At 41.7% G+C, this 26,779-nt stretch overlaps 1 protein-coding gene across 5 annotated transcripts in view; it reads left to right on the top strand.

The window, feature by feature from the left end:
• Positions 1-26,779, top strand: part of mid2 (midline 2) — a 139,381-nt gene that overhangs the window by 85,114 nt on the left and 27,488 nt on the right. For 4 of the 5 annotated variants that reach the window (XM_047584753.1, XM_047584755.1, XM_047584754.1 and 1 more), the window contains 3 exons: positions 8,542-8,607; positions 11,014-11,109; positions 21,317-21,424. In XM_047584753.1, the coding sequence (XP_047440709.1) occupies positions 8,542-8,607; positions 11,014-11,109; positions 21,317-21,424 (270 nt within the window). The remainder of the gene's footprint in view (positions 1-8,541; positions 8,608-11,013; positions 11,110-21,316; positions 21,425-26,779) is intronic. The other variant, XM_047584757.1, reaches the window with a different exon arrangement.

Raw genomic sequence — 26,779 nt, 5'->3', positions numbered from 1 at the left:
GATATCAATTTACGCCGCTAACTACTGAAGAAATAAGATTTGGGCAAAAGCAACATTTGTAATCTGAGAGGAGATAAAATAGAGAAGTGTATTTGTGGCAGATTAAGTTGAAGCCGCGCCGAGATCTGTCAAGATAAGCAGAAGTATTAGGAATTAGTTTTTCATTTTTAGAAGCAAAGTTTCAGACCGCTGCAGTAAATTTGGTTTCAATCACAGTCTGAGCCGCCTCTGCCTCCGTTTCCCCTCGAATCACGAATCAAATCAAATTCACATCATTTCACACTAAGACGCCCTACAGCGGGGCGAGAAGGGCAAGTTAAATTTCGGCACACACCTTGACCCGTGCTTCCCCGCGCACGCTTTGCTTGTGGCGTCTCTGTTGTATGTTTGCACACATTTAGCCGTTCACTGCCTCCAAACCCTCTCGCCCAGAACGAAATCAGCTAACTGGGTTGCTCATAACCTTATCACACTCTCGCAGAACCGACCCAGTCTGCAGTCCGTGAGCTCAGATGAACCTCTCTGGTGGTTTACTAGAAGCTGACAAATATAAACCTTTTAGCTCTCAACGTGACAGTCACACCAGATTGTTGCTCCTGTTGTGCAGCTGGAGGTTTAAAAAGATGACGTGTGCCGCTGCATGAAGCTCGGAGATAACACAGAGGTCCCAGATTAATTTGTAGATTTTCATTTGTTAAAGATCAGATAACGTATGTCATTTCAAATCGAGGTGCTATTTGCAGCGGTAGACGAAACCGTTCTGTCATGTCTGCTCTGCATCTTAGGCAGCTGTCACGAAATAAAAAAAAAAAAAAATGGTAAATTTAATCTGAGAAGTAGAGATAGCACTAAGTCTCAAAGACACAACTTTTATCGTCACCATTGTTTAGTTTTTTGCACTCGCACAAGGCAGAAAAAAGAAGCGGAGGAAAAGGAGATGAAGGTCGGGTTGAGCGGAGAGATGGGGAGAGGGCGACAGCTGACATTGTAGGAGAGCAGGAAGGAGAGATGAGAAGTGGCAGAGGAGAAGAATCTAATACAGAGGCCAGGAAATAGAATGAGAAGCTATGGGGAATCTGCGGCGTCGACGTTCGGGGCTGATTCACTCATCGCTGCGCAAGATTTAAATGGCAAGCTCTCGCTTCTACCCAACAAGCCTCCAGCAAACCCCGTAAGCCAGGTTTCAGCTGTCAACACAGCCCGTTTAGCAGTATGTTTTGTGTTTTTTTTTTCACTTGACGCAGAGAAAAATAAAATGCTCTGTATCCGGTTGGATAGTTTTACAACCAATCAGATGACCATACTGCTGTTAGCTGTTACTTTACTCGTGGTTCCAGACCAACCTTCCAATAGAGCAAATTCCAGGCTAGCAGGTACTGCCTGTTAACTGTGAAAAAATGAACAATATGCTCGTATCGGCTAAAAAAAAGTCCCCACTGGCTCTAAAAGAAAATAAATCCCCAGCTGACCTTTGTCGACTCTGTGTAAATGTAACTCTCTTTTCCTCACTTCTGGTGGATCCTTTCAGGCTTAAGGGGAGATTTAATGACAACAGCATGTTGATTCATTTGGATCAGCGTACTGTGGTTATACTTCACTTCTGTGGTAACGTTTCACACAGTGCCCGAGATCAAACGGGATTACAATACCTAATGAGAATCGGGGTTGGGTTGCATTTATTAAAGCGAAAATTATGTTGGTATGAGTTTCGTGGTGCAGCCAAGCTAGAATTGCAAAGCCGATGAGGAAATTGCCTCTGAAATCAGTGACACCTGCGAGGGGGGAAAAAACAACATCGGGAGGTTTTATGCTTGTGCACGCGTCCACATTATTTACAAATGCAAGATATACAAAAGCGTCGCACCTCACGCGGCCCGGCCAACCAGGCTGCCTCTGTTTTTCCGAGCAAACATTTTCCGCAGCAGCCGCTTGGTTCCGCGTGCCAGCTGTGGTTCTCATTATGCTGTTGATTTGCGAGTACGCAGCGTGTCCCTGTGACCCCCCCCCCCCGTCAGTGCTTTGCGTACCTGGCTAAGCAGTTGTGATTTTGTCAGAACACTTCTCAGCCTTTGAACAAATCAGAACAATCTGTGTTGACGCAAACTTTTTTTTCCTTTTCCACAAATTCAACACATTTTTCCGGGATTACATGAAAAATGTAAATTAGTGGTTTTAGATAACGTGTGTCTGAGAAGACTTAACAAAGGGAAAAGCTTAGATAACACCCTAACTAAGAACTACTAAATGAAACCATGAATGTTCACAACAGCTCTTCGGGGGACTATTGTTGGTAACTCAGCTGTTCTTCGCCGAAAGAAATCTACTATTCTTCATTGCAGCAATGAGTCAGACAGTTTTAAAAACATGGAGCCAAGCAACGGCCTCTGGGTTTCCATCAGTCAGGATGACTCAGACCCAACACACTGCTCTCCCTGTTATTACATTTTAGAGAATAAGACAAAATGAATAACCGTGTCGTATGAATATACCAATGAGCCAGCAGCTGGATAATTGTATTACAGCCAATGAAATGTGGCTCCATGCTGCTTGCCTCGACGTAGCTTTCAGACACCCCTTCCTTTTATTTCTGTGTCTCTTTTCTCGTACGTCAAGAAAGAAAGAGCAGAGATGAAGGTCGGTTGCAGGCATTATCGTTGGAGGCGGCAAGTATTGTCGCTGCTTTCCTGAAGGACACTTGATTGGAGCTCGCACTCGCTGGCTCAAGAGATTGCGGCTGGATTATTTCTTCCAAACGCAGCTCCTGTGTTCTCTGGGTCATTCTGCTGTCAGTCAACGCCTACAATTTAAGGTGTGTATTAGTGGGGCATGAGAGGAGTAACAATAGGAACAACAATAGCGCCATTTATTTTCCTCGTTTCCAACAAAATAACCAAACGGCAACGAAAATTGTAGCTCAGACAAATCCCCCTTATTTAGAGCACAAACTACACCGATCAGGCATAACATTATGACCACCTGCTTCTAACTCGTCAGAGAATGGACATTGGCCTTCGGGGGTGTCCTGTGGTCTGTGGCAACAGGATGTTGTTAGCGGGGGTGTTGAGGGGAGAGGCCTCTGTGGATCATCCCACAGATACTTGATCAGTTTGGTATCGAGGGAATTTGGAGGCCAGGTGATGTGTTTCAGGTTTTTTAGTTAAACCGGTTTGTACCGTGTGCACCTGTGCCATTGCTATGAGGTGGGGACGTCTGGTCTGGTCTAGGTGGGCAGCACATGTCTAAGAAACATCCACATGTATGAGGTGAGGTCTTTTTGTTCTAATTGTGCTGTTTCTACGGTTCTTAGTGGGACAGTTGTGCAGAATGACCCACTGGGGACAGGCGGTCTCTCCCTTCTCGGCCCTTGTGCCGTCTCCCCTTGATGAGCCAAGTGGAAGTGTGTTCACTCAGTCACCTGCTGCTGACTGATGGAAAGGCAGCACCTGAATGGAACCAGATGCGCTACTGTTTACTGTTTCTTTTTGTTGCTGTTAGTATTATTTCTTTCCTTCTTGTTTTCGTTCACATCTATCACCGCGAGACCACAGCTGATTTATTATGAGTTCAGATATTATCAGGAGTGTCTTTCGAATGTGGCTACAGATGGAAGTGCTATCTTCTCAGCTAAAGCCAGCTATCGTTGTCCCCAAAATATCTTTATTTAATTCAGAACCAGACATCAGATGTCTGTCATAGATTAGCTGAAATAATCTTTGACTTTCACCTAGCTGTTGTGCTTATAGTTACCATTAATGGTAACTCTTTCTTTCAGTAGATGTAAACTAAAAAAAATCCTTTAATATTGTTGTATTGTTGTGGAGATTTTAAATCCCACCAAGACCCTGCTACTCTTTCTATCTGCACACAGCAGCAGAGCCGATGATGATAAGGTCTTTAGTCAGGAGTCAGAGGGGTTGGCTACAGCTCCAGTTATTCCTTATCTAGCACAGTTAGCAGCGCCGACCTAATAATATCATCTGTTGTGGATAAGGCTGGATGTGGATAACAAGAATTTGCTATGAGCTGCACGGCATGCCACTCAGCTGATGAAACATTTTTAGAGATCCACTCATACAGGCTGATTGATAGTGTGCTGTGGGCCTGGTGTCTGTAGAATGGAAGTAGTTCGCATATAAATGGAAACGGTGTACAGACGAGGACTGCACACAAACACACTGAGCTCAAATGAGAGTTGAAACGGCTACGGCCGTATTTCAGTTTTACTTGGCCATCTTCTCTGTAAATTCAATCTACAGTTTTTTTGTTTTTTTTTTTGGCAATAACACAGATCCAATGCATTATTTCGTTTTAGTGCGGAAAAAACATAAACGCTACTGCATGGATACAGTGGCACATTAGTAACAGAAGTGACACCACAATTAAAAACACTTTTGCATATGTTGCAGTATATTTCTTTCTTCAAAGCCACCAGACTCCATTCACAAAAAGTGTAATTTTACTTTGCATAAAGCGACAAAAACCGCAGTGCTCTCGAGAGCATGTCAATGCGGCATTAAACTGCATTTCAAAAGAAGTTACTCTTGTGCATTCAGGCTAGAAGGCATCGTCTAGATGTGCTTTCCTATGAGTTTGAAGCCTTTTGAAAGTCCCTTATACACAGTGGCTGCCAAGCTAGGCTGTATCACGCAGGAATTACAGTGACATCAAAACAGCAAGTGGAGGAACTTTAAGAGTGGTACTTTTGTAAGCTGTTAAAGTTTGCCAGCTGTCATGGTGCCTTGTATTGCACAAATGTACATATCTTCTGCTATCGACTGATTGATACCTAATTATGTGGTATTGTTGGAAAAAGCGGTTTAAGGGCAGATATGTGAGAAAATATGAATAAAATATAAAGCCAGCCCTCTAGCTGCGGAGTCCCACACGCTCATGTAATATTGTACCAAAGGTTGTGGTGCATTTTTTTCAGACATTGTTATTGGTTATTTATTTCTCTGCTCCTTCTCCGTGCTCTCATTTATCTCTGATATTGATCATATTGAACAAGAGCCAAGCCACTCATATATGTGTTATTTTCTCTTCCTCGCTATTAATCCATGAAACAGAATTGCCTTTGCCACCAAGAATCCAGTGGAGGCTGATTGAAATGAAATAGAAAGATCCTTTAAGCCCATTCAGCGGTATCACTGTTTTCTGCTAACCCCACTTCATCTCAGTCTAGGCACGCCTAATCCATAGCATTAATATCACAGTATAATCAGCCTGTAATCTGATATGAAACTGTCCAAGGAAGGGACGGGAGGTTGAGAAATGGTCAGGGACGTGCATTTGCTTCATGTAGCATCTGCTTCTCTGCTGTCATTGTTATTCTCTCTCTGCTTGTTTTTACTTGTCTGTGCTCATTCTGTGACTGACCCGAAGTAATAATTAGGGAGTGCGTAAAGGCCAGTGAGATATCAAAGGATCTAAACAAAACCAAATGCCAGCCTGAGTCGAGCCTCCTCGCTGCTCCTCACTAGTCATGATGATTCATTATCCTCTTTCAAACCTACTGAGAAAATTCTTGACGATCATCCCCGCATGTGGCTAAAAACTTTAATTACTGCTGGATTTGTGTCCACTTAGGATGGCTTTCTCTTATAATTATTCGTAAGGGAAAAAGATTTTAGGGATTTGCAAAGAAGTTGAGCGTGCCACTGGTCATGCCCTTCCCTATTTTCCTTGCTCCTCTCTTCCTTTCTAAATTACTGCACAGGTCTGGCGAACGAATGTAAACGTCTTCTAGCGATCTGCTCACATTTATTGCTGCGCCCCCAGCTGTTTTGAGATCCCTCAAATGCTTGTGCAGCCTCTCGCAGCTTGACGGTCACGTGAGTTCATTTAGAGTTCAAACATCTGTGGCATCTTATCCAGTTATGCAGCAAAAGTTTGAAAGCCAATACCACACATTCACTTTAAAACATGGTGTTATGCTTCATATTTATCTTCACTATATGTTTGCGTGAAGTTGTTAGTGGGGAAACGTGCAAATCTGTGCACAGCTCTGTCTGCCACAAGACAAGCCAAACTGCTGCTTTTGGTCCATTTTAGCTACTTTTAAGCATCCCTATTGGACTCATTAATTGGGCCCCATCCAGCAGGTTATGAGACAAGCGTGACTGCCCGTTTGTTATACCCCTGTACAATTCGTTGGTCTCTAGAGTTTTGCCCCATGAAATATTATCCTTAGAAGAAAAAAATCTTGTTTCCCAGAAGGCTTGTATTACTGACACGTCCAAACTCTGAAAAGCCTCTTGTTAACAACAGCTGTAAAGTGAGCTTGTTCAATTCTTTCTCAAGTTTAATCTCTCTCTCTTCTGTCTCTCTTTGCGTCTCGGTTGTTTCTCGTGTACATGAGGGACTATCTGGAATTAATTAAAAGAAAAGAGTTTGAAGTCGGATACTTGGCCTCTGGGCATTCTGCCACATCTTTGTTGTGGTAGCGGTTGCATTTTTTGTTGCTACATTGTTGACCCAGAGATTTAGCTACTGGACATTTTCATGTTATCAGACAATGTTTTATGCAGTTCAGCATTAAACCTTGTTTAAATTCTTCCCCTAAAGGCAAACTTCTTTCGAATCCTGTCTGATGTCTGAAATATCATTTCAACATTTGTCCTTTTTTTTTTCTTATTGTCTCTTGTTTCTTTTCTTTTTTTCATATGATTAAACCTAAACTTGACTTGAGATTCCTTTACCAAAGTGGCTCAACCCATGCTTCTTGCTGAGGCATAAAACATTACCATGTAACCGGATTAGCGTAACACAATTTCAGAAACTGACAATTTGTCATTGTTTTTGCCGCACTCATGACTGAAGCACAACATAAGACGTGCTTGCAGAATGTTAGGATTTTCACCTTGTAGACACAAGTGGTTTATTTATTTGTTGCTGATGTAATTCTGTGTAATTCCATTGTCGAGCATTAATGTGAAAATCACTACGGTTACTTACAGACTGTGAAAAGTGGTAACTTGAGATTAAAGCAACAGCCGTCTCCGACCGGCGTCACATGTGTGTTCGGTAAACCTTTCATCATACGCAAGTCCCATCTAAGAAAGAGAAGGTGTCATATTTTTCTTCCACGCTCTAGTCTGTCTGGCTACTGTAATATAAATAGGAATCCGTCCTAAGAGAAATGGATCGTCAGTAAAGGAATGGGACCCAGGAGCCCCTCAACTCGATGATGTCATATGAGGGGGTGTTGATCTAACCCGGGTTGATAGGCTGTCAGCAGCTGCAGTTGTAACGAGAACTAGCAAGACACCGAGTGAGTTAGGAGACAGAAAGTAAGGTTAGAGGAAGATGAGACGTCCTACAGAAAAGGGAGAATGCTTGGGAGTGACAGAGACAGATATTAAGCGGAAAAAGAGAAGCAGATTGAATGAAGACGGAATTAGAGGACCGGTCAGACTGGCCCCTCTCAGCACCTTACTCAGGCCTATTTCCATCCCATTAACCCCGTCCATCTCTGTTCCACTCTCTCTCTGCCCTCTCATGACGTGTCATGCTCAAAGCCCGACCATAAAGCCCGATGATATTATGTCATGCTAATAACATTGCCTATTTCAGCGTGCACAGCCGCACGCTTTGTGCAGCTTAAATTCAGTGTATCGCTATGATGGGCTGACAGCCTGCTGAGGCGTTAAACTGGTTAAACCATAGAGACTTGTAGCTATTAAGTATTTACCTCCAGTTATAGATTGATTAATGAAAAACAGGGAAGATATTAAATCCCTCTGATTTTGACTGAAGGTACCAGATTAATGTAAATCAGCCCCCTCTCCTTCCCCATCCTAATTTTTGCTCTGCTCCAGCTCGCCATCTTTGAGTGGTTCTAGCTATCTTTGATGTCTGTTGTGTGTTTTAATTCGTTTTTTTTTTGGGGTATTCTGCCTCTCTCTCTCTCTTTGCCGTCGGTCCTTCCTACTTGGCTGAGGCCACAGGAGAGCCAACACAAGTCAAGCTGAACAGACACTGTGTGGTCATTGATATACTTGCACACAGACAGTGGTTTAGTGCCTGTGTTCGAATTACGTAGTATTGACTAGCATCATCTGCTAACAGACACATACTATATCCATATGTGTCATCAAACACACACATGCATGTTGAGGACAGAGGAGTTGTTTTACTGCAATCTCAGAGGGGGGGCAGCTGTGTTGTGATGTATTAATCATCTTCGTCTCCAGCTTGCTAATTAATGACCCATCTGTCCCCACTCACTGGTGTTCCACTTCAAAATCGTACACACACGCATATACGCACAAACAAAACAACAACTGAGCGCCTGTTCCAGTGATGCAACTCCTGCTCTGCTTCCTGGGTAGCAAATATCAAAAGCCACTGTCAAGCCACGCCGTCTCATCCGCACTGGAGGCCACGTCTAAACCATATGATGAGTGTTTGTGGCGACTTTATCAGGACGGAGTTCTCCTCTTGATTCGCTGTGCGCCTCGGTGGCAGACGCTGTGTGATCAGGCTTGTCTGCGCGTGTGTGTTTATGTGTGCACTTACGTAGGTGTATGTGTGTGTTCGTAGGCTTATCAGGTGAGCCCGGGCAGAGTGTCAGATGCGGTAATGGAGGCTTCAAAGACAAGCGCTGCGGTGAGTTCCCTGGCTGCCTTTTAACAACCCCACCCCCACCTTACCCTCCCCCACCCCCACCCAATCCTCCTCTCCCTGTCCTCCCCTACTCCCGCTGCTGAGACACAGAGGGACACAGGCTGACACTTGGTTGAATTAGGAAGGGATGCAGGAAGGGAGATAAGGAAGGCAGATAAATAACAAAGTGGGTGCAAAGTCAAACTGACAGCAGGTAGACCAACTAAATCAGGCTGAGCGGCACATAAAGGAGATACAGGAAATCACAGAGGATGCCCCGATAGACAGGACGCACAGACAGAGGTACAGTCAGACTTGCAGCCAGCTGCCCGTCAAGACCACCTCCCCTTCTCTTGCATGAGTAGAAGTGCTTCAAACACCCGCCGCTTGTCTGCTGCTTTGTTCTGCTCTTCTCTTTGCAGCTGCGAATGTTGTTTTGATGCCCGTCGCCACCGTCATTGATTTGCTTCCGTTGAATGGCAGATCTATTTCTGGCCTGTTCATTTGCTTGTTTTCCATTTTCATATCCCGCATTGTACTGTACGTGTGTTTGAGTGCGTTTATTCATGTGTCTGTGTGTGTGTTTGTTTGTGCATCTGACAAGCAGTCAAAGTTAAGGGATTGTAATTGAGCGTTTGATCATTAAATTTGCAAGTGGAGGTTGATTGATTTAATTTCCCATTGATCGTATGGTTGCTTTCATGATTATAAAGTATGCTAAGGCTAGGCAATTAAGCCGTGATATCAAAGGGCAGTTTTGTAGCAAATAAAACTGCTGTGTAAGCATTTGTAGTTGTTAAAAAGCGGGGAATCACATTAAGGGAACAGATTTTAAAATGTATTGTCTTAACAGCGCTAGCCATGTTTTGTTTTAAACGAGGATTTCAAGCCATTGATACTGTTTGTACATTGTTTATACTTTTTATATTATTTAACTTTTCTAACCTTGTAAAAGGAAATTCGTCTCCAAATTTTCTGCAAATAATATTGCACCTTACAGTGACGCATTTTTTTTATCTGTATCTTTTAAATGACCTGCTACTTGCATAGTTGGGAGTTGTTCTTGACAGGTAAAACAATGAACCTTGATTCAAGATAATATTTGCTTTAATTTAGCTTAAGATTGCCATCTCTAAATTGTGATGAATGGGAGAAAGAAACATTTGCAGAAAAAATTTCTGTGATGGACTAAACAAATATTCTTCTGCCGCACGAAATATTTTTGAAGATGGTTTTGCTTCAGGAGGAGGATATGGGTCAGTTTTTAGTGAACTGTCACCACTGCTGTGGTAAATCAGACGCTCTCCCTTCAGCAGGGATTCTGCATTATTTTTTTATTGCAACCTATTCTGATTATTATTTATTTTGATTGAATTTCGTGTTCTAAAGCAACCCTCATATCATGATTATATGTAGAACATCAGTTAAACGATATGATTTGGTACGATACGATACGCTATGATATACGATACGATACAATACGATAATCCTTTAATTTATCCCACAGTGGGGAAATTTGCCTTGTTACAACAGCATGTGGTTAAGGATATAAAATAAATACAAAAAATAAGAATTTAAATAGGAAAATAGTTAAACATTTGTGGTGACCAGGCTTTAAAGCAGCAGGAAGGAAGGACCTCCGGTAAGGCTCCTTCACACACATGGTATTGAGGACTGGTTTGAAATAACAAAGAGAGCTGCTGATTCTGCTGTGTTTTCATGTCGGCAAGGCTTTAATTCAGTACAGCTGAACAGCACCACATCCTCTAAACTGGTCATACAGTCGAATCACATCTTCCTCCACCTCTACTTCATTATGATATTGAACTAAATATTGCAAGTTTTTGTAACTATATTATAATGCTTTTGTTTTCACTGGTGTACCTAATGATCTGGCATACATCATAATAGTAACCATTTATTAGTATAGCATCGAACATATTGTATGCAGTTCCTGTATAATAGCTGACCACACTTAAGACAAGATATAAAGTAATGACTAAAACTGTTGGCGTCATCTTCTCTTAACAGAATTAGGTTATTAATTCAGTCCTAGAATAGCCCAAGGCTGGGGCATAACCTGACAGTGCAGGTCTTTAACACATGCAGTCTCTCTAGATTTCACTATAAATTTAAAATACATAAACTTTTCAACCAGCACTAAATAGCTGTTAGGTTGAGGACAGGGCACTTATGTCACAGACATTGTTGAAGATGTTATGCTAAATTCATCATAGTAAAACTCAGTTGTGTGATAAGAAATTATAATCAGTGTCTTAAGATCAGTGTTCAAGATTTAATATACAATACTGTTAATTATGCTCCCAGCAGCTATTTATGCTAATTTTGTCGCTTTGTTCCTGCTCTTCCTTCTCTACCCTTCCTCCTCTTCCTGATCCGTCCACACAGCAAACTCTGGAGAACAACCTGACCAACCTGGTGAAGAGGAACAGCGAACTGGAGAACCAAATGGCCAAGCTCATCCAGATCTGTCAGCAGGTTGAGGTATGTGATTTACAGCATGTTGACGTCTTTTTGTTTAATTCATCTAGACTTCATTTAGCCTAAATCATCACACAGCAAGAACAGTAACTTCCCAGCTGACTTTAAATGAAAGACACAACAGATTTTTCTGGACTGTTAGCCTCATACATTTTCTTATATTACAGTACTATAAAGGTTGCACCTGCACCATAAATTATGAGGATTATTATCAAGTTATTTAATATTTTCAATTGATTTACAAAGGTTTACTTAGGGTTAGGGTTATAAATGTGGGGATAGACTAAAACCCCAGTCAGAGTTTATCTCTCTTGTCAGGCCCATTGTCACTAAAGCTACATTAGATTTTAGCTGAAATAATTTAGCTCCCTCCTGCAGGACCATACTTCAGCAGCTAGTGATCAAATATTGATTGATTGGTGTCAACGTTGAAACTGGATTTCACTCTTTTAATGTGTGTTCGTAAAAGGTTCAAAAAACTTTTGAGGCCAAAGATGTGAAGAAACTATGATAGAAGCAGAATCAGTAAATTAAAAAAGAGCTAAATGAGTCATCATTTTTCTGTGATGTCATCTGTCCAGTGACTAGTAGTGTCTTGAAAATGGAAACACTAGAATATCAGCAAAGGCCTTGACCTGTCACCTGTTGTTTGTAGATGGCAGCACTCAAAACAATCTGACGCGAAATGTAATGATTCAAGAACACACGATGGGTGGCTCGCAGAGATCATCCACTTTAACACAACAAGGTGGATCTTAGGCAACCTCAAAGATAAAGTAATCACTTTACTGTGGACAGAGCTTGAACCAAGAGGTCTTGTGGAGTATTCATTATTTTTGAAGTAATGACTTCTTCAAGGTTGTCTAAAATAGGTTTTGCTACAGTGATGCTCTACCTTAAACTTGGTTTTCCTACTGAAGTCATTCCAGTGAATATGATTTTAAGGATGAATTACAGTTGCACCACTTAACAGTTTAATTCCCACTGGCATCACCCATACAATAAACTTATGCTCCCCAGTTATATCACGTAAGATTGTCCATCCAATAGCATTTATCTTCAAAGTGGAAGCTTTATTTGAACTGTCACAAGCTAGTAATGTTTCACAGCTCGCCTGGTTCGATTTAGCGACAACCTTAGTGGAGTGTTTGCACTCCAGTGTCCTAGTGTGAACCTGTACTTGTCTGGAGAAAATTATACCTCAGTCGGTCTTGTCACTGTTGACCTCTTCCATTTGGGCTCACACTGTGATTTAATGGAGGTGCTGTGTGAAGTCAGCCATCGAGTGTTTGTCCTGATGGTTAAGCATTCACAAACACAGGCACACGAAAGTGCGTACTTCCTGTTTTAGGGCACACACGTTTAATAAATGCCATCATTTCTCCGTGAGATTTGACATTAATGGCTACAGAGGACAAATGCGTTTTAGTGCTGCCATCACTCTGCGCGCAGTTCATTTCTTATTAGCCGGGCATGACTCCGTTTTCACAGTCACTCCGAGGTCCATGAGTAGCGGCTCGTTCAGCCGCGCACCCAATCAGAATTAAATGATCGGTGCGTGATTCATTGAGTACCGACCAACTGTTCGTCACCAGTGCGTGGAGAGGGGGAAAAAGGTCTGCATACCAATGTTCCTCCATTGCCAACAACAGTAACAACAGCAACAACAGCAGAACCTCATCAGTTATTCATCAAAAAATAATGAGAGGCAATAGCAGGGGGATAAAATCGTCTGCTGAGTCTTAAGCAAATTATTTTTTTAAAAAACTATATGTTTTTCAGAGTTATTTTCCTTTCCGAGCTCAGTGTCCAATGGTTAGTTTAATTATTTACAGGAAGGATGAGTGACTGCAATCTTTTCTGGTGAGTTCCCCTTAACGCACAGCGAAACCTTACGACAGGATAGGAGAAAGATCAGCAAAGTGAAAGGATAAAGGAAAGAGACACAGCGGGGGTGGGTTTAGAGGGCAACCAGAGAAAAGGGGTGAAGAGAACATAAGTGTTAGCGTGACTGTTCGTGATCTTTTCGACTGAAACAGATACGGGCACTGTGCGGAAGAAAACGCTCAGCAATAATGCAATACAACACAAAAAAGGGAATGAAAAAAGAGATGTTTTAGTGAAGCGAGGGAAGTTTGTGCGAAATAAAAAGTCTCTGAAGAGCTCTGAGCGTGACCTGGATTCTTCTCCGCCTTGTTTGCATCATACTGTATTGGAGCCGAAGATATGATCAAACACCGTGTGAATCAGTTGCCAATGTGTCAGCAGCGATGCATCCCCGTTCTCCAAGGGCTCTCTTTGGGGAGTTATCTTTTTCTTCAGTCTCAGAAAAGACACACTGACTAGATGATGTGTAGGATGCTTCTTTCTTGGGAGGCCTCTGTCCTTATCAATATTTGTTGTAGGATTTTTGCGCTTAATGACATCCAGAAGTGAAGTTCAGTATTCTTGAATTTCTTGAGTTTTTAAATGATATGATTGTTGGGCATGTTCAGTTGTGTTTGTTGCTTGAATATGAGTAGTAGCTCATATGTTTAATAAAATATTAAAAATCCCCATATCCTTCTTAGTATTGTAAAGTCACCATTTTAATTACAGAAATGTCTTCTTGTCTGAACATCTCCAGGGATGTACTTTTATTACCACTGTCAGTTTTGAGCATTTCATTCCCAAAGAGCCTACTCTTTCATACTTACGTAATATCTCCTTAAAGGCCTCTCTGCCTTTGATATCTGAAACTTTTTCAGAGTAGCAAAGTTCTTGCATTTAACATCCTCCTCTTCTGAATTCCTCTCACGTCTTGACAGTTGATCAGCTTTTATGTTTCCCTGCCCCACTTTATCTCGCTCTCCTCCCTCAGGTTATGGTTCACCTATCCCTCTTGTAACAGAGATTGTGTTATTACGAGGTGCATTCACTGACATCTCCATAAACAGAGAACTCCCTCGTTAGTTACTCATGGTAGAGAAGACACCGTGCCTAATGCAGAGTAAGCGTTGTTTGAGGAAGCAGTTAAAGAAGCATCCAGAGTTTCCAATGTCGAGGATCACTGTTAAAGTCGTGTTTGTATTAGGGCTGATGAAATCGCATCAGACACAAGCCGAGTGGGTTTAAATAGTCAGACATTTGTATTTACTGATTAAACAATGAGCCGTAGGTCATTAGCCGAGACCTGCCCAGGTGTGTGTGCCGAAGCTGATCATACTGTGCGCAGAATGTGAATCAGCTGTGTGGAGAAGGCTGTAATTCGGCCTAACTCTTTGAATCACATCTTTCTCCATCGTGATCGAGCAGTCTGCTGCTGTTGTTCGTCTTATTTCTAAAGCCATTTGCGGTCACACTTTCAGGTGAACATGAGGACATCAGCACAAGTGCACTAATGGCACATAATTAGATTAAATTATTTTTTTGCTTCTATCTAGACACTATAGTATGTCTGCGCTTTTAACAGTTGCCCACGTCATGCTTTATAATTGTGCTGTGTTGATGTCGGTGTTCATCCATCCTTCTTTACAGTCCATTTATTATATTACCATTCATTACATACACATTTGATCCAATAGGCAGGATGTTATGTGATGGAGAAACGGACAAAGAGCATGATGTTCTCCGTCTTAGTCTAGCATTTCAGGAAAGTAATAAGGATTCATGAGGGGAAATATTTTGGCAGCTAGACTCCGGCAAGGCACGACGCAGTCCCACTTGAAGACTGTAGATACAGCAGGGTCAGGACGCCTGCAGTCTAGACGCTAGCGGTGGTTGAGCAGAGGGGCTGATGGAGACGTCAGCTGAGACCTTCCCGGACCACTGGGAAGAGGAGGAGATGGGATGGAGGAGGGCTGAGCGACAGGCAGTCTGAGAGGCAGCGACAGAATTGCAATGAATCCAAAGAACAGGGACTGATTGGATCAGAGAACGCCAGCGAACATCTTATTGGACAAGAGTGGTGAGTTTGGAATTGAGAATAATGAGATATTGACACCGTGGGAAAGCAAAAGGGATTCAGAGAATGGAGGAGCAGAAATGGCCCAAATTGACCATAGATCAGCGATGAGAACAGGTCTTGAACTTTCACATATGGGTCTTTGGGTTTTCAGATACTTGTCTGCAATATTGGACAGATTAAACATGACGGTGCTGTCATGATTATCTGTACAGAAAGGTTATTTTTAACACTTATATTAAAAGTTAGCTTTAACTCTTATATTAAAGGTTAGAAGCCTGAAATACCCTGAAATAAAGAATGCTAATCTGGTTAGTATATAGCTCTTATCATCTTATAAATATAGTCTCCTGCCGTCGAAGAATTTCCAATCATCACCTCTCTTTGAAATAACATCTGTGATATATGTCTCAAAGTTGTGTTTTCTTTTACTCTGTTAAGTACATAAAGCCCTTGTTTTAGAGCCAGGTGCCACTCGGGTGTCATAAATCTCTGGGAAATATCTCAGAATCTGCAGATCAAAGATAAGACTGTCAGGCGGAGTCCTTGCATCTTTTTGAGGACATCATGTGCGAGGGAAAGAAGCAAAGGGGAGGCAGAATCGGGGCCAGTCAGACTGAGACAGAGTTGGAAAAAGAGGAGAGAAGTAAAGCGAGGTAGGCGGTGAGAGGAAGCGAAATGAGCTCAGAATTGATTCAAGATGTAAGGTTTTCAGTGTTAGCAAGAGGTTAACAGCTGTTCTGAGCCTGGACCAGTCCAATCTGAAAGCCATTTTTGCTGAAGTAGTTCAATACCAGAGCCACACATTGTTCTGTCTGTGTTTGTTTTCAGTGCTTACCTCAGATGTCCGCATTTTTCAGACTGATGTGTGTGATTAAAAGCTAGGCAGCCGGGTTGAGTTCAGTGTTAAACCATTAATCAGGAATAGCTAATATAAATGTATATCCCTTTATATCAGACAGCGTCTGAGTGATTGTCTTAGCCTTGTTTTATAAAAGATGTCATTTATTCATAATGATTTATATATTTTATGTTCAGACGGGTGACCTCAATATGTGACAGTCTCCCTTTCTTTCCCCGACACCTGTTTTTTGAGAAAAAGTCTCTTTGAAGCTTCAACACACGTCAGACTGTTGGGGAAAGGTACACAGAGATACTGACAGACTCGTCAGACTGGAAAGACTCCCTCTTGTTAAAGTGAACCAAGAAATAGAGCAGTAATTCCTCATGAGTCATAACACTAATTATTACTGCATAGGCTGGTGTTCTACTGGTCTCCTGTGGTGACTTTACAGGCTCTGAATAACCTACAGCACAAAATGTTTTAAATTAGAACTTAAAATTTTGTTATATTTCAGCCAGCATAGTTAGTATGTTCTGCTTTACTGCCGCTTTTGTTACTTTCTAATTTTAGTATTGTTGAAATGATTCATTAGAACTGAATTCTGTAAGGTATTAGTTCTGATTTGTACAGATGTTAAATAGCAAAATGCCATCCAATATTGTCATCTGACAAGAAAGACCCTGATTTTGCAAAATCAGCTAAAACAGTGTCTTTTCTGGTGTCGTCATGTCTGACAGGTCCAGAGTTGGCCCTAATTATTTCTAAAAATAACGTTGCCAGTCTTTATGATTGTTTCATTCTTAGACTAATGTAAGGCTATATGGAGCCATTTGCCACTTTCAGTACAATGCGTTTATCTTTCAGCAAACATTCCAAACTGAGACTCGTTTTCTTGGTCTGTCAGACACACAAGTCTTTTTCATTTGCAGTTGGCGAAACCTCGGCTCCGATGAAGAATGTAAAATAATTTCGCGTGGGTGTGAACAATGCTTATTAACACAGCAGGGGTTTGTTAAGATTTGCAGTTCAAGAAAATAAGTTGGGATTTGTTATGTCAGGGTGGGCGGGTAAATTGCCAAAGTTTGTGATGTGATTATGGGGATGCAGCTGCGAGAGTTTTTTGTGACAAATGCACGTAGCATTTTCAGGGCTGAATGAGCATCGCAACATCATTAAAAGTTGCAAAAAAAAAAAAACAACTTAAACAAAGCTCATTTCTCTGGAGTTGAACAGATTTTTCTGAAAGTCGTTGTCGTGAGAAATGACAATGCAGTTTCACTTCACAATTTACAGATTATTTCGAGTTTAGAGCACAACTGCGTGATTGACAGGAGGTGAATGATTGGTGCGCTGCTTGGCCACGCTGATAAGTAACATCATTATTTGCCGAATCAGCAAAGAGTGGGTGGTTAGAGGTGACTGCCAGTCATTTGAAGCTGGAAGAAAATGCATCCGCTTGCCACGGCAGTTCATTTTATTTCATTGTAAGTAATGCACTGTTCATTTCCCCGGTATAAAAATGTGGGTGAATAAATCCAATCTTGACATAATGCATTAGGTGAACAGCTAACGACGTAGGGGACCGCACAGTATGTGCTCAGTTTAACCCTGCTGTAAGAGCAGCAGCGATGGAGGACATGGTCGATGCAGGTTTGTAATAATACAGCTATGTTCTGCTGTCAGATTGCAAGATGGTCCAGATAGGCGTATTTATGGTAATTTGGTGATTATGTGCGACTACATGTTTCAGTTTTGCTTCCATCTTATTCCCCATCCCTCATTACCATGGAATAATTCTGCAGCTCTCGGACACAGTGATCTCTGGATGTCCTGACATGATGTATCTGCAAAAGATACATCATGGATCAGGCTTGCAAATAGATTTTTCACGCGAGTTTATTGGCGTCGAGGAAATAAGATGCGAAGCTGATGGAACTGTCTGCTCTGTTTTAAAAGTTTGTGCGCGTTATAGGGATCTCTACTAATCATTTTAACATGCTGTAGTGCTGCTCGGTTGCTGATTATGTCTGCATTTCTTCTCATAATAGAATATAATTATCTCTGCTGATACCAAGATCTGCTTGTGATATATTTCTAATAAGTGCAAATCAGGGAGTAGTGTGCACTTGAATGTAACCTGCATAATACAAGACAGAAACACACGTGCTTTAATAAGAAGACATTGATCTTGTTGGCTAATTGAGAGAAATAGGCTAAAGATATTATTTTTATCATAATTTAAAGCTAATTGTCTCTGGTGTGGTATTTCAACAATAGTTTTAGGTTATCTCGCATATGTCTTTGCTTTTGTCCAGCTCGTCTTTGTCGTCATGCTTTTAAATCCCACATGCTATCACACATCTGCTCTAGGGCTTGACGGTCCTCTTGGAGTTGTAGCTCCCGCATATGTGGAATAATATAATTCGTCACGTGAGACCAGTCTGACTAGGTTGCAGCAGGATTTTTGACAAGTACATGCGGGAAAGTGGCATATATTGAACAAAGTGATCCACGGATTTTATGAACTGATATCGGACCTTTCAAATCAGGATCAATGTGAATTGTAAAATCTATTTTATTTATCACCTTTATTGTACATTTGGGGCATCTTGAGTCTTGAATCCCACGTTTTCAGTGTTGTTGTCAACCATTTTCACGGCAGGAACATCTTGAAAGCCTTCATCTCTGAAAGTGTTTTAATGTATTTTTTTTGTGGTTATTCTTAACATTTTCCAATAACAGACCTGCACTTTAAAAGTTGGCACTGAAATTTCAGGGAGATGTGCAGTAGGTTTGTTTGTTTTTTATCAGAGGGTGGATAATAATGTCAAGAGTAGGTTGATATTTTGAGATAAAAGAGGAAGGGGACGTAACTGTTTCCGTAACTCCGAGCTCCTAAGTAGCTCGACTGTAGCTCAGGGTGAACCTGGTCTGCTGCATTTATCCTGCTTAATTACTAAGCTGCACTCATAAGATGGCTCTCTGCACTAGTAATTGTGTGTTGTGTTTGTGTGAGTGTGTGTGTGCATGAGTGCGAGTGCCTGTCTTCGCGAGGGCCAATTTGAGTTTTAGACAGTCCGAGTGGAGATACTTGTGGAGAGTTAGTTTCTGGCACACCTGCAAATGGTTGGAGTAGGTATAGAATTAGATTAAGAGTAGGTTTAATCATTAAGCTGCAGAGGCCCGGGTTAGAAAATGCATTACGTCAACGAGTGTCCTCACAAAGGCAGTAGTACAAATGTGTGTGTTTGTGATCGAGTGAGTGAGTGCGAATAATTAGGCTTAAGTGGATTGCTGTGTTGTAATGAGCTTTGCGGAGTGATGAGTGGAACTTGGTGGTTGGAGGAAGCGGTCGCGTAGTCTGCAGCACGACACAGAGGAGCAGCTCTGTAAAGTGTGTGGTTGGGGAACATCACTTGATTTGACAAAACTGTTGCCAAGATATAGCCCGTACGAAAATCCACTTCATCTTTTTTATTTGTACGGGCGATATTTTTACTGCAGACACAGAAACAAACTCTAAATGAATTCCTTTAAGATCCCACTGATGATAAAACAATGGTTAGAGAAGAGAAGCTGTACTGTACGTTTGCAATGGCTTAAACAAAACTCACTGTGGACAGTCAAGAAAATACACATTAAACCGATGATTCACGTTTATTTATAGTCAACTCTTTCACGCTGCTTCAGATGTGAATGCTAAAGAAGGCCTTTCTACTCCAAAATAAGCACGAGTGAGTCGGGCTGAATCTTTACACAGACCTTGTACTTAAAGGGCCGACTGTTGCTGACTTTGTTGTATCAAATCTGCTGTGATATTTGATTTAAATTCCATGTTTGGATCACTTTAAAGCTGAACACAGAGGGGTCTCTCCTTCCAGTGAGTCGCAGCCTCTGAAGTACTTTCACAGTCAGTGCACTGCAGAAAGGCCTTGCCCGTCCCTTTCTGCGACAATATAAGCGCCCAGTGAAGCAGCTAAAGCAGCAGTGTTGTTTGTGAGTGTTTGTGGCCTCTAAGAACATTCTTGATGGTAGGTTGCTGTTTGAAGTGTTTGTAAAGAATTTCCCGCCTGTAGTGTGCATTTATTTTTCTGGGTAACTCTGCAGTTGGTTGTCTGAGTGAAGGCTTCCTGCGCTGGTGGGGCTGTTTTATTTTAAGTAAGTAAATCGGTTATTTCTCTGATGGCCTGAATATGCAGCCGCAGACAAAATCATCTCATCGCGGTGAGGAAGCGGAGCTGTGAGCACAGCTACGTCGAAACCATTATCAGATCGGAGCTGTTTACATCCTTACATCAGTGCACAGCCACAAGTTTTTATAATAAAAACTAAAGTACAGCATAAAATGCGAAACTACAATCACTGCAATGCAAAGTCCCTGCATGAGGAAAATGCTAACAACTGCCAGTATTTCAGTGTATGTATTTTGCTCTTTTCATTGCCTCGGCAGTGAAGTTGGAGCAGCACTCTATTTTCTTTCTTTCATTTTTTTTTTTTGTTTTGTTTTTGTTTTTGTGTTTGTACCCCGGTCGTAAGTGTTTCAGAAGTGTAATTATCGGTGTGTTTCACAGTTGGCAGACACCCTCAGTGTCTCGGCAGCACCCGCCCACCCGCACGGGTTGGAAGTTGACTGTTCATTTGGTGTTTTGGCTGAAATTTAGAGCCGCTGATGAGTTGCCTTGGCAACTTTGGTCCTTAAATAATTAGAGACTGTATTAAGTTGGACTGGTGCACGCATGCTCTGACAGCAAATGAATGGGTTTCGACTTGGGCCTGAGATCTTGGTGTTCAAATGATCCTCAGCCTCTTTCTTGCTATGGAATAAACAAGTTTTGTCTCTAAGTCTGAATCAATGAATGTCATGCAGCACATAATGGTCTTCCCTAATGTTGCACAGCAGAACAAGCCTCTGTTCAAATCCAACAGGACTGTTCTTTTTTTCTGTGAGCTGAGAAAAAAAAGATTTTCCCTCCAGCACAGAACACAACATTTCTGATAAAAGAAAATAAATAATAATGAGTCAATATACAGTATGTGGAAGTGTTCCCTCCTAGATCAGTGTGTTCCAGTGACTCAATTAACAAGTGACAAATTACTTATCTCTGTTTAGTTTATTATTAGTTACTTCTTATCCAGGTGCACATCTTGCTAGGGGCGTCATTTCCTGCTGTGCAGATTGCATAATGAAATGAAAAAAAAGAAAAACAAAAGAAGAAATGATGTGCTCTGTATGTGATTATATGAATCATCCAAGTCCAACAGCCGTCTAATGCTCCCTACTACTAGAGTGAGAAAGACATTTTGTTTAGTGGCCGCACTAAATGTCACACAGTTATTTTTGTTCTCGCTAATATCTGCCCCCCTGAGCCTGCTGCATCCACACTGGTTTTTATTTGTTTTCTCCTATTTATCTCCCTTCGCAGGTGAACACAGCCATGCATGAAGCTAAGCTGGTGGAGGAGTGTGATGAGCTGGTGGAGATCATCCGCCAGAGAAAACAGGTCATCGCTGTGAAGATCAAAGAGTCCAAGGTAAAATATTCCCAGGGTGCCTTTCAACTTTTTTCCTTGAAGTGCCCTCTGGAATATTTCAATTTGGCCGAAATCATAAAGAGGGTTGGCTTCAGCGTCTTAAATTTGCATTGATTGGTTTTGTATTTCATTACCATAAAATATACAGCTCACATGTCAAAGCAGCTGGTTGCCTGCTTACACTTCCAGCTGAGATGAACTTTTTCATCCTGTTAGTCAAATGAAGTCCTGAAAAAATGATCAGCTTGTTACCAGGTGGCTGGCAGCTTTCTCTATCTGATGGTGCAGATAGATTTTCAGAGATTTACCAGGAATTGTTTGCTGGACCAGGCGGTGTGTTTATGTGTATGTTACCGTAAAACCAAAGCAACAAGCTAAAGTGGCTAAAAAGCTCCAGTAGAGCAAACCATTTCATGTCAGTATACTTCTTTTCGTCTGGTCTCTAGTTTTGCAGCTTAACAGAGAAATGATGAGGAGAATGACTATGGGGGTATAAGTGAGGCTACTTATGTCATTGTTGGATAGTTCACTCACACATGCAGTAGTTTTTCAAGCTTTAGGAGAAGTGGAACTAATAATAAATGAGGGAAGAGGGAGCAGCAATGGCCTCTTCTGCATACAGGCAGCCAACGTGTCAAAGTTTCTGAAGGTGCGTGGAAAAAAATCAAAGATGGCAGGAAACAAGCTTGGAACCAAACGGTTTCAAAAAGAGTCCGGGACACAGTGTTCGGACTGCCATGTCTTTGTGTACAAGGGCGGCTGTGACCCCGAGAGCACCCGCCGGACTTCGAGACAAAGACCCCGCCAGTGGCAAAGTTTTAAGTTCCCGTGTTGAACCCTGTGAGGCATCAAAGGAGCTTTGCCGAGAGATGAAAGATTTCCTAGCGCTGAGCACTGAAGCAGGTGCGTGTGTGTGTCGATAAAGAGCGGAGTAAGTGTGTCGGAGTGTGTCAGAGTGTGTCCGCGATCCGAGATTGCAGACAAAGAGCAAGGCATGTTCTCCAGAGAGTCTGGCTCCGTAAAAGGCTGTCTAGCAGAAGATAGGGCAGTGAAATGCAGCACATAAAAAGGAAGCGCATATAAAATAGATGAATGAAGATGAATCAAGCGCACCTTGAGTTATTCAAATAAATATGGATGTGTTAAAATGGATGTAGCAGGAAAGAGAAAAGGGGTTGGAGACAATATTGATATTTCACACAGCCGTGCTTCCAGGTAAAAGCACCTCATTTCGTGCATTTGAACAAATCACTGATGTGCTTTCCTGTTGAGCACAGCCTCGGAAAATGTTCCGAGGTGACTCTGCAGCAGAATAACAGGATTACAGAGGCTTGATCATGGCGAGCGTAGCTTTGAAAGGTGCTCCCATTCTCTCGCTCTTACCTCCTCTTAACGAGCTGTGCGTCTCGCAAAGGAGGCGCAGCACTAATGCCTAATCTTCCCCTGCCCAAACAAAATTCCCACATCCTGACGTGTGTTTGTGTGTGCCTATGCGTTTGTATTTTGACTGTCTGTCTTCCAAGTGTCTTCTCTGCCTGTCTTTCATTTTCATTATCTTATTTAGAGCCGGGTGGATTATTAATTTGAGTCCATTTTTGGGTTTTAAACTGTTTATACTAAACACAGCTTTGTCTTTGACAGTCTATTATGTGTTTTTAAAAGCTTATGGCAGCGGAAACTCACCAGAAAACCGCGTTAAACAACGTCAGGAATTAGTCTGAATGTCTAAAACAGCTTGTCTGTGCATGTACCTCGTGCAATTTGCAGCTTTTGTTTCTCAGAGGCTGCGCCAGATATACCACCACACATATCATATCTGGTAAAGACACATCCGGTGAAATCCGTGCTGGTTTAGTTTGCTTCATTTGATCCAGATAGGAGGAAATACATTGATTGGACAGTTTTGGACGCCCACATGACAGGGATAAGTCAGTCTGTATGTATTTATGTTCTCTTGCGGCACAGCCCTCACAAAGAAAGACTGCAAAATGATTATATTTCATGAATAATGACAAACCGGAAAAGACAGGACAAATTTTGGCGTCGTGTATATAAATGACCTGGGACCACTTCAGTGGAATTTCTCTGCCTTTGTACACAGAGGATACCAATACAACCAATTGCATTTTAAACAGCTTTTGATGGATTTTGCATGGTAGAATCCCTGCACTCGAATGCTGACATGGTTTCCAAATAATTCACAGATATCAGTTGATGCATAAGCAGCCGGTATTATTAGTTTTTTTTTTTTTTTTTTTTTTTACTTTTTACGCTAAAACCTAATATCATCGCAGATCACAAGAGACTACCTACTGTGTCCATTTGCATTTGGACAACAAACAAACTGCAACATGATCCATTTGGCACTTGACCAAAAATAAGGTGTTGGTCCACTTCCAGGAGTTCGGTCCGTATCAGGGTGTGACTGCAAGTTTCCCACCAGCCTAAACAAATTGCACCAGCTGGGCAATTTGAGTTCCGTGCTGAGACAGGGAAGGCCGGTGTTCATGTTCAGTTTCCGTTGCACCGTCAGTTTTAAAATAATGCCCTGTGTCATAAAGGAAAGTCTGTGTCCATGGACATTAATTAATTGATTTCAAAGGTCTACAATGCATCATCCACTAAGGCCCTGAGGTCTTCAATGTTTTTCAGGTCAAAGATCCCAAACTGATGGAGAGATTAAGTAGGGACCCCCTACCTACTATACATATGTGTTCTATATTAAACTTGCTCTAGCTAGTGCTAGTTATAAATACACATTATTATCATTTTGCATTCTATATTAAACTATTCAAATACTACACAGGTTCAAATATTATTATTTTTTTATTTCAAACATGTGCAACATACAACTGTTGTGGCCATACAACTGTCATAAACCTAAACATATGTGTTCTGCCTCCATTTATCCCTTTACTGATATATGTTGAATTCATGTTAATGTGAAATTTAAATTTGTGGGGTCAAATAGTGGGTAAAATTTTAGAAAATATAGAAAATGTCTAATCAACCAATAATTTTGCGACCCTCTTGCAATCCCTCTGCGGACCCCCTAGGGGTTGTGGACCCCCTGTTGAAAACCTGTGTACTAAGGCAATGCTGCAGATGAGAACAGGTTTCAGCCTTATTTCATGACCCCACAGAGGGGTGCGGGACAAAATCAAACGCTAACAGGCTGGCTACTAGAGTATTTTAGCTATAATTAAAGACTGTTCCATTTCACCTTTAGATGAGGCAGTCTTCACACAAGGTGACATATTCAACACACACACACACACACACACACACACACACAATGTGCCGCATTGTCGATTATTCTGTGCGAGAGGAGTAATCATCTCTAAAATTGTTGTTTGTGGCATATGTCGCCAAATAATAGCCCATCCATTAAACCCGTCTCGCCTCTCCTCTCTGTGCAGCCGACAACCTGCTCAAATGTCATTTATAGCGACAACAGATTACGGTGGACTTAGCGGAAGAGCGACCGAGACGTCAAATAAAAACTCCATTAAGTCTCCAGCTTAGTGAGGCTTCTAAGCGCAGCGGCTTTACCGCCAGTAGAAAGAAAGCGGACACCGGATACTGTTTTGATTCTTTGAGAGCTTTTCATGGGCGAGCTCTTATCCAACAGCCACCCAGTGTGTGTGTGTGTGTGTGTGTTTTTTTTATATTTTTCTAAATAATTCAAGGAGCGGACGGAAACGTGTTGCTGAAAATATAAATGAGGGATCGTTAAAACGCACATCCACTTTTAAATGTGGTTCCTCCTCCATTTTATTTGATGATTCGAGAAAATATAAACGGGTACGGATGTCGTTTTCAGACAATGAAGCGACATAAATTGAATGTTTGCCCTTTAAAGTTCACTGAGGAATCATTTAATCATTATTGCCAATAAATGCACTCCAGACTAAAGGTGGTATTTTATTCTACAGCTCACCTTTTGCTGGCACTCTCATGGATTACGACGTTATTTACTGTGTGTAGAGTTTTATTAAAGTTAATTTCCCGAATCAGGATATGAACCTCAATGAAGATAAATAGATTACTTTAATTTCAAATTGCCGCAGAATGGCTTCCTCATGCTCAGTCGGAAACGGCATTACAGCACGCCTGGTGATGAATTACAGTCAGAAGGGAAGACATTACAGACTGTGTCTGAATCCTGACCTCGCTGGCTGAGTGACTGACTGACTGACTGACTGGCCTCTTTCTTCTTGAACATCGTGCTTGTTTATGATGAAATTTAAGCAAATGATTGTGTGATCATTTGGAAGCCATTGCATTTCCTGCTTGGCAATGCTCGTATGTCTGAAACATGGAAAACAAGTAGATGAGCTTCCACTGGCTACATTTGCATCGATCACAATGTTTTCAGTCAGGTTTTCTCAACTTTATTGACAATACGCAGTTTGTTTAACATAAAAAGACAGACCTCATGTCGATTCCAGCATCGATCCTTCTGTCAGAAACCTGGTTGTTTTTTTTATTGTCACTTCAAGCATTACCCATTCTTGACCCAGGAATGGATTCATTCAGATACGTGGTTATTAGGCACTATTTCTGTTCTATTCAACTGATTGTTAAAGCCCTTTAAAGACTGAATGGATCACCAGCGATCCATTGAAGCACGCAGCATTTGAATTACTGTAACTCACAATGGTTTGCGCTATTGACAATATTCAAAGTGTGGCTGAACACTGGGAAGTTGTGCTTTTGTCTGGAAGACCTTCATGACATGTCCCCGACCTGCAGCCGACAGCAGCCATGCGTCATCATTATCGTAATGGCAGCTTTTTTTTTTCCAGAAAGACATACTTTGAATTTGGTCCATCAATGAATTACGGTAATTCAGACACTGCAGGCTTTTTTTCTATGTGCAGGCAGATGCTCAGGGTTTACAGGGTGAACCTCCGCTCTCAATCCGATTTAAGATTCTTAAAGACCTTTCTGCTCAGACATGGGGCATCTGTGCCCTGTTTGGGATATAATTCAGATTATTAGTGAACCTAGTGTCCATGTAAACGCAGCTGTTTTGTTCACAAGGTTAGCGAGGCCACAGTGAAAGCGGTTGTTTCTCGTCCATTTCTGCCTTTTGCTCTTTAACAGACAAACATGGACACATACATATTTATGACAAAAGTAAATCGCTGCCCCCCCACACCCCCTCACCCACCCATCCTCTGACAGTTATATTGGATAACAATCCATCAGGCTCGTCACCCCTGCCCTTCCATTATGCAACAGGCCGTAAGGTCCGTTTGAGAATAATGAGGCGATGAGCTCATCTCAACTCTGACCCCGTGACCAGGACTCGGTCTGCATTCTTTGTGTCTTCCTGTCTCTCTCCGCTTT

Source organism: Mugil cephalus, chromosome 5 (assembly GCF_022458985.1).
Source record: "Mugil cephalus isolate CIBA_MC_2020 chromosome 5, CIBA_Mcephalus_1.1, whole genome shotgun sequence".
Taxonomy (NCBI): Eukaryota; Metazoa; Chordata; class Actinopteri; order Mugiliformes; family Mugilidae; genus Mugil; species Mugil cephalus.
The sequence above is the reverse complement of the archived record's forward strand: the minus strand, read 5'-3'. Positions and strand labels throughout refer to the sequence as shown.